Genomic DNA, 8615 nt, shown 5'->3' on the forward strand with positions numbered 1-8615 from the left:
CTGAATTATGAACAAGTCTGGATGATTACAATTATTTATTTAGCAGACACTTTTCTCCAAAGCAACTTCCAATGAACTCTGTGTAGTATTATCAACCCACACACTTTATTCACCGGAGTAACTTACACTGCTAGATACACTAGTTACACTGGGTCACTCATCCACACATCAGTGGAACACACACTCTCTCTCTGTCACTCACACACTATGGGTGAACCTGAACAGCATGTCTTTGGACTGTGGGAGGAAACCAGAGCACCCGGAGGAAACCCACAGGAAGAACAAGCAAGCTCCACACAGACTGAGAGGGGTTCGAACCTACATCCTCTTAGAAGCTGAAAGTACTAGACTGCGACTGCATTTCAGCCGGTGCTTAGTGTACTTATTTGAGCCTCCCTCACAGGCGCACCTTTGGGCGGAAGAGAAATGGAGGTGAGGTGGAGGCCTGCTGCTGACAGAAGAGCGTCCGGGAGCATGAAGGTTAGCGAGTGTTTACATACCCTGTACAAAAATCAACAGGCCATGAGCTGGGGGCGTCTCTCCAATACTTCCCTCCCAAAATGTTGCTTTTAAAAACTTAGGAAATGTAACATGAACAACTGGAGATGCTGATTGTCTGTGCTGAACCATGCGACCACTTGTATGAGCATAAGAGGTATGAAAATTGTCAGTGGAAAATAGCAGTGAAACATGGGCATTAACAAAAAAGAGGAGCAAAGGTTGTCGAAAGGGCGATGGAAGGCAGAATGGTCAGCGTGACACGCCTAGACCATGTAGCCAACAAAGCACCGAGGTAAAGCGGCGAAGTAAAGGACGTTGTGGCAGAACACAGAAGGAAAAAGATGAGACGGGCAGGACACGTAGCGCGGATAGCGGACAACCAATGGATCACACTCCTGGCTGAGTGGTACCCAAGAGAACGAAAACAACCACCTGGATGACCTCCAAGGAGATGGGAACTCGATCTCGTCAGATGGGAAGGCCGTCTGCGGAGGAGAAAAGCAAGGAGAAGGGACGAACGGAGATCGTGTTGTGATCGGCGTTGTCTTAACGACAGCTGATGGACCGATCGATCCAGGGATCCGGAGGAAAATACGGTGAAGAACTTCAACAAACCTCAGTTTATACTGAATGGATGAGTATCTTCTGTTTGAGTGTTAATGCATGGATGGCGAATGACCACGCTAGATAGTTTTTATAGGGCCCTTAAGCAGTATGTGATCCCATTAAGACTACGATACATTATGTCTCTCTGTGGGATGCACCACATGTGAGAAATATCTTTATGAGTGGTAGCGGTCCTCACGCATGGAAAAGAAGTGAGATGAATTACAGTATAGAACAGTACACTACAATGCTATTCATATAATCCTTATAAACTTAATTTGTACTCTTGTTCGCCACTCAAGTCTGAATGAAACACTTCAGCTGTTCTAATGCGGAAGCCATTGCCCTGGTAAGTGTAAAACCTCTCACATCTTATTCCATCAAAATTGATTCCCACAAAATGACTCCTTCAACAGATGGTCTTAGTTACATACATTCTGATTTTACAGGTGACGTTTTCAACATGAAGTTACTCTGGAGGTGCCTTCTTGCTGCTGCAGCCAGGTGATGATTAATACAGGATAATAAAACTACGCTACACTAGCCTGGACTTCACGTTGCGCCTGTTTCTCTTTAGTTGCGGCTGTCCCGAAATTCTTCTACTAAAAATGCTGACTTCTGATACGATTTACCCTAGTAAACATATCTTTGTAGACATGAGGAGCCAAAAAATCACAGTTCTCCACTATGTCTAGACTTGGAAAAGGAGACTTGGTTTAGTTCTCATGCCCAGACCTAGAAAAATCTAAGACAAAATCCAGGAATATGACACATCTATACAGGACCGAGCACAAATGGGTGACATGAAGTTACTGGAATGGTTGATTTGTATTGATTATTATTTCATAACTACAGCACTAAAAGCATATCGGCCTGCATTTCATATTGTAAAGTGTCTGGCATGAAAATCCGCCCTTCCTGCTGATCTCCTGCGGCTTCCTCGCTCCATGTCTGCTACGCCCCCCCGCTTCTCCTTCCGTGGCAAGCCTCCGCAGTGCAGACCTCCCGCCGACCCACTAGCCAATCCCATCGGCTGTCGGCCTCGTTCCATCTCGTGGAGCTCGACCAGAGCACGCGAAGAATTGAACTGCCTGCTTGTTTCGACAAAACCAGACAGGCAGATCACTGCACGCAGTTACAGAAAGAAGCCACGAAAACATCCGCCTCCAACTCCCGCCAACTCTCCTCCCGTCTCTCAATTGTAAGTGACAACTTGCGCCTTTCAACCGGCGATGGGGAAACATCGCATCTGCATGAAGCAGCCGCATCTGGGGAAAGTACCTGAGCTTTTTGATCCCTGCCATGTGACACAATCCTCTAGTTTCTCCTGCATGTGATGGCTTAGCTCCGACATCCATAAACGGATTTATACCCCATCGCTTTTAAGACTTTCTCATATGCATAATATATTTTGCTCAAACACAAACAGGAAGAAATCATTATGAAGGGTAACAATCTTAGCCAATAATATATATAAAAAAAAAAAGTAATACAGGACAGCTGGTAGCGTAGTGGTCAGCGCTACTGCCTTTGGACCCAAAGGTCGCAGCTTCAATCCCCACCTCCAGCTGTAGTACCCTTGACCAAGATCTTTACCCTGGAATTGCTCCGGTGGGGGGGGGGAATACCATGCTATGTAAATAATTATAACTGTTGCTTTAGAGAAAAGTGTCAGCTAAATGAATCAATGTAAAAGCCAGAAAGTGTCACTGCATTCCTACCATGAAATAAAGACACCCAGCACTAGTTCTCAGGTGTATGACACAACAAAAAACATTTGACCTCTTACACTATAATGACAAAGTGATGGCTCTTTGTGGCATTGTGAAAAAGAAGCAGCAAAAGGGAATGCTGTATTTACGCTACATCTATCCATCAAGCGGGATCCCGAAATTACTCCAATCATGTTCCAGACGGTCACACGAGAATACGCTTAAAATTTCCAAACCAAACATAATTTAAAATGTGTAGTCGTACGGTTAGGTTCTTGTTGAGTAGGCAGACGGTTTGTTTGCTATTCTCCTGGGCATGAAACGGGGAGCTGGGACTCAGCTGTGAGGGCGGTTTACTCCGACCTGTCAGTCAACATGACAACACGAGCTGATCAGGAGACCTGTGATGAAAAACACACAACGGAATGTAAATAAAAGGAATCTACGTGGCCATTAGGGGCATTTCCACACAGCTAAAGGTATTCTACACAGGACAGTGGAATAACAAAGAAAAACAGGAATCCTCCATTCCTACACCTTAACATATTACCCCAATCCATGGGGAATGACCTATTTCATAGGCCACCACACCATTACACCACCCGAAAAATTACACCTCCAATAAGCATCTGCCAAATGGATAAATGCAAATGCAAATGCACATCTCACCATACCATTATACTCCCTGGACAATAAGCTATCCTATATCCCACCACAGTATTCCATCCCTTAAAGATTATGCATCCTATAGCCCACCATAACATTCCAGCCCTGAAAGAATTATGTATTCTATATCCCACCGTACAATTGCCCTTCAAGGGACTAAATCTATTGTACATTCATCCATAACATTTTAACCCCAGGAGAAGGATCCATCTTATGTCTCCTTGTACCATTCTAGCCTGAGGAGAATGCTCTATCCATCCAGACAAAGTAGCTGGTGATGGATTTACACTGTGTCAGAGAAGCTATTGCACCTGGCTGCCTGGGGGTACCGAAGTGGAGATTGTTCAGTCCCATAAGTATCTCAGTGTCCGTATCATCAACGAGCTAGACTGGTCTCACATTAGGATGAAGAGGAAGTTAGTGTCTGTTATGGACAACAGCTCACATCCCCTCCAGGAAGTCATTGAGCGAGCCATGAGTTTCTTTAGCCACTGGATTATTCAACTACTGTGTACAAAGAGGGGCTTTTGGGGATCCTTCATAAAAACAGCCACTGGGCTCCATAGTGCCACTTGAGGGCCTTTTAGTCCCTCATCACTGAAGAGCACTGAGAAGTGTCTTGTGACCTTACCCTACCCTACCTTACTCTACCCTACCCTACCCTACCCTACCCTACCCTACCTTACCCTATCCTATCCCATCCCGTCCTATCCTACTCTATCCTATCGTATGCTATCCTGCCCTTCCTGACTCTAGTCTACTCTGTCCTATCCTATCAAATCCTATATCCCACCATCATCAGTGAACCCTGGAGAATGATACATCCTGCATCCTACAGCACTATTCTACCATCAGAATAATGGCCATCCTGTATTCCACCCTACCGTCTCATCTCACATCTTTTTCTTTCTCTTTCTCACTGTTACGCAATAGTGAAGTTTCAGTCAGTCACAGTGTTCAGAGTTGGAGCTCGTAGTCTGCCACACTGCAAGTTCTAGAGTCTTCCATGTGATGGAAAGACTGCCAAAGGCATAAGGCATCACAACACACACCAAACCCAAGTCACAGTGCTCAGTGACTCAACAAAGTGGCTTACGTCACAGACAGGACTGGAGACTGACAGATTATTTATTGACATCCTCCCTGCCGCCACCACCCACTGCCCCCCTGGTGACACGCCAACTAAACAACTGGCGGGAGTCCTAGAAGTTTTCTGTAGATCAATATTTTAAATATTGGCTGTACACTCCCAGTTGAATTGATATATGAGGTACTGCCACAAGTACAAATGCACTTGGAGTGATTCCCATGCAAACTTTTCCTTTTTCCCCTCTATATGGTCCACTTTTTAGGGCATATTGGGAAGCATATTTTGCAAAACATAATTAAGCATGGTGTAGTGTCAACTTACAGTTTCAAACAAAAAACATGCCTGAAGACTCTAGACATACTACGTCACCATTAAGAGTAAACGTAAAATATTACTGTTCTGTCTTAAACATTTTATTTTTTCCCGTTGAAATGATTTCCATTCCCTTGTTTTCTCCTTGTGTGGAATATCCACTGAACAATACAATCCCATTAATGGCACTGCATATCATAAGCACTGCACTGCAATTAATGAGCTACAATGAAAAATACAGAATGAGTGATCTCACTAACCAGATATTAAGTGGCTCGAATATTTCCTGATTTATTTACTCTTATGTACATATTTATACATGCATAATGAGACTGCAGAATCAATTTTTAAAAGAGTAAAAATGCATTTTACAATGGTGACAGCTTTCAGCGGACAGTGGGTTTCAGTTTAACAAACTGTCAGCGAGCAACTGGCACGTCCTGAATGTGACCTGTGAAACAATTTCATATAAATCTGTGTTTCCCTGGTGAGAATTCTAACAAATTCTACAAAGAAAAGTAGAATCTCTGAATAAACACAATTCTAGTGTAGTTCTCCTATATTCATAGTGGTTGGATGACCCTTTAGTCCAGCTGTTTCCTATATTACATTTGTCGTATTCTGCATATGTGCCCATGTATCCCCGAGTCCTTTAGTGTCACATCCTCTGCTTTAGAATGCTAGTATAGTCTATGGTAGGAATAAAACCCCAATTTCAGGGTTTACCTCATTACGTTTATTTATTCAGCAGCCACTTTTGTCCAAAACAACTTCCAATGAACTCTATGTAGTGTTATGAGCCCACATACCTTATTCACCACAGTGACTTACACTGCTAGATACACTTACTTACACTGGGTCACTCATCCATACATCAGTAGAACACACTCTCTCTGTCACTCACTCACACACTATGGGTGAACCTGAGCAGCAAGTCTTTGGACTGTGGGAGGAAACCAGAGCACCTGGAGGAAACCCACAGAGACTGAGCGGGTATCGAACCCACATCCTCTCGCACCACCCAGATGTTGGGAGACAGCTCACTGTGCCACCCCTGACCTCAACATGCAGCTGAGCTGTTGTGTGAACTAGATGAAGCTAGACTGGGAAAAACTATCAGAGCTACCACTTGAGGTCTGGCATCGACGGCCAGTGAAATCCGATTGCTCTCCCGGGGACCGCATGAAATGTTTAAAGAGCTTTAAACACTAAGTACACGGTGTTTTGAAACACACAATGAAATAAACAGAGAAACAGTGGAGCTCTGTGGCAGCATCCACTTTCATGGCTCCCAGGTCTTGTCACAGCCATCGAAAGGGAGGAGGAGCAGGGAGAAATTACAGAGTTAAATACATGTGGAGAGCTTTTGAACAAATCCATGAGATGCCTTCGAGGGTGTTTTTTTCGGCGGTCAGACTGAGTCAGCTAAACGCACAGAACTGATCCCAGTGCAGCGCAACCCAGAGGAAAAAAAAGCAATGAGAAAATGAGGAAGGTTATTCTCCTCACGCTTTTACAATCACCAGCAATCTGTGCGCGGGGGACACCCCCATCTGCCTGGGCTGAGCAGAGGAACAGGGCTGTGCGGCTTCCCTCGGCCGTGAAGGGGACGCACCCTGGCAATCCAATGCAATTCACATTCATTATACACAGACCGCTTGGTCGGGACACCCACCACGCGGGATGGGGGGGATGCGTATGAGAGATGGCGGCGGAGGAAGACGCGCAATGTGTGTTTCTGCCAGCGAGAAACCCCATCTGTCACCGGGGAACCATGAATCACCCAGAACACACCCCCCAGCCTCTGTGTCTACAGGAACTTTCTTCACACCGGGATCCCGCAGACCAGCCGCCGAACCGCAAACCGCAGACGGCCAGACGGGAAGTGTCCGATTTTTCACGCGGTCAGCAGAACACCCGCAGCAGAACTTTGTAAAACAGATCAAGTCAATATATGTTCTGAGCTGCGATATCTTAGATGGATCACGTTCTTTTTCTGGAGGCCCATTAAAGGCGTTATGTAGCATTTATGAAGTTGTTACATAACAGGCACATGAGCAGCTATGTTCTGTTGCCAAATAAACGGAACCCCGAACGTCTTAAACGGCGTCGGGGGAAGCGACGCTGCTCTGGCTCGCGAGGGAGTCGCCTCTTTAACGAATTTAGCCGAGCATCGTTCTCCGATGAGGCGAAGGTTGGGTGCAAGCGAGGGGGGGAGGGGGTGACAGAGCTGCACCGAAGGCAGGCGCAGCCTCCCCTGCATGAATCATTTCACCTGCTGAGGTGTGTGGGAGTGGGGGGTGATGGGGGGTGGCAAAGAACTTGTTCCAAACCCCAGTCTTCTCATTTGGAGATCCTATGCCTTAACAGAGGGACAGCTGGTGCTGTAGTGGTTAGAGCTACTGCGTTTGGCTCCAAAGGTTGCTGGTTCGATCTCCAGCTGTAGTACTCTTGAGCAAGGTACTTACCATGAAATTGCTCCAGTACAATTACCCATCTGTGCAAACGGGTAAATCACTGTAAATGCCTTAATATTGTAAGTTGCTTTGGAGAAAAGCGTCAGCTAAATGAATAACTGTAACAACCATATAAGATGGGGTCTCGGCAGAGCAGGTGGGGACTGAACCCACATCCTTCTGACATTAAGACCAGGCTGGAAAAGGAAATACTCTTGACAATATTTTATATCAGATTGTTGCAGCGAGAGACAGCACAGGTAACACAACACAGTGTACATGAGCACTTACTGGAGCGACAACGTAAGGCACGTGTCCAACGTGTAACTTGTGGGAACGGGATCGTATCCTTTTCAGGTGAGCGTGGCTCTTATCCTGGCTTTGTTTACATACAGTTTGCTTACTGAAGGCCATCGAGCAAAGCGACGGATCTCAACGGATCACGACAGATTGATTGAGGACACCTTGCCAATAAATGATCAATACCTGCTGAGTGTAAAACATGCCAATGCACACCTGGTAGAAACATGGTAGGAATGGAGCGGAAGGTAAGGAAAGGCAGGTAAGACAGGGGCACGCTGGGGTGAAGCTTCCCCACTTCCATCGCTGCTGGAATGTGGTTTAGGAACCTTTACTTCAACATAGAGTATATTTTGAACGGGAGCACATGAGCTGTGAGGTACAGGTACACACACCTGCGCCAGTTATCCCCGAGTCCATTGCAGATCTCCTTTATGGGGAGCGGGGTTCGAGAGAACACTAAAGTTCCATGAGGTTCGAGAACTGCCTCCCACCAAGACCGCCAGGGAGGCGCGCGACATGTCCAGAAGCCCACCTCCCACCCCCCACCGGCGGGACGGGAACACTCCGTATTGCAACACAGCGCACAACACACACACACACACACACACACACACAGAGTGAGTGACAGGAGTTGGATGTCGGTGTTTTGATCAGCGATCAGCGATCGATGGAAAGCCGCGCTGCCCACCCCCCGCCCCCCGCCCCCCGCCCTCCGTCCTGCACTCGAACCCGGGGCCGGAGCCGAGTACCTTCCACTTTGGTCAAGGTGAGCACCGGGCTGTTGCAAGCGGACAGCGGCGCCACCCGGGCCGAGTGTTTCTTCATGGTGCGGAGCTCGGAAGGGCGGAGCTCGGCGCGCTTCGGCTACATCATGATCCCTGAAGCTGGAGGCTGGAGGTGCTGCAGCGGCGGCGGCGGCGGCGGCGGTGGCGGCGGCTCTGCGCTCCTCTCCTCTCCCGGTGGCTCGAG

The 8615-nt window shown here is 47.0% G+C and overlaps 1 protein-coding gene across 1 annotated transcript in view; it reads right to left on the reverse strand.

The window, feature by feature from the left end:
• slc35f3b (solute carrier family 35 member F3b) overlaps positions 1-8615 on the reverse strand; it is a 30164-nt gene extending 21549 nt beyond the window's left edge. The window contains exon 1 of the mRNA XM_029254172.1: positions 8396-8615. Within this exon, the coding sequence (XP_029110005.1) occupies positions 8396-8471 (76 nt within the window). The 5' untranslated portion in view covers positions 8472-8615. The remainder of the gene's footprint in view (positions 1-8395) is intronic.

This window comes from Scleropages formosus, chromosome 8 (assembly GCF_900964775.1).
Source record: "Scleropages formosus chromosome 8, fSclFor1.1, whole genome shotgun sequence".
Classification (NCBI taxonomy): domain Eukaryota; kingdom Metazoa; phylum Chordata; class Actinopteri; order Osteoglossiformes; family Osteoglossidae; genus Scleropages; species Scleropages formosus.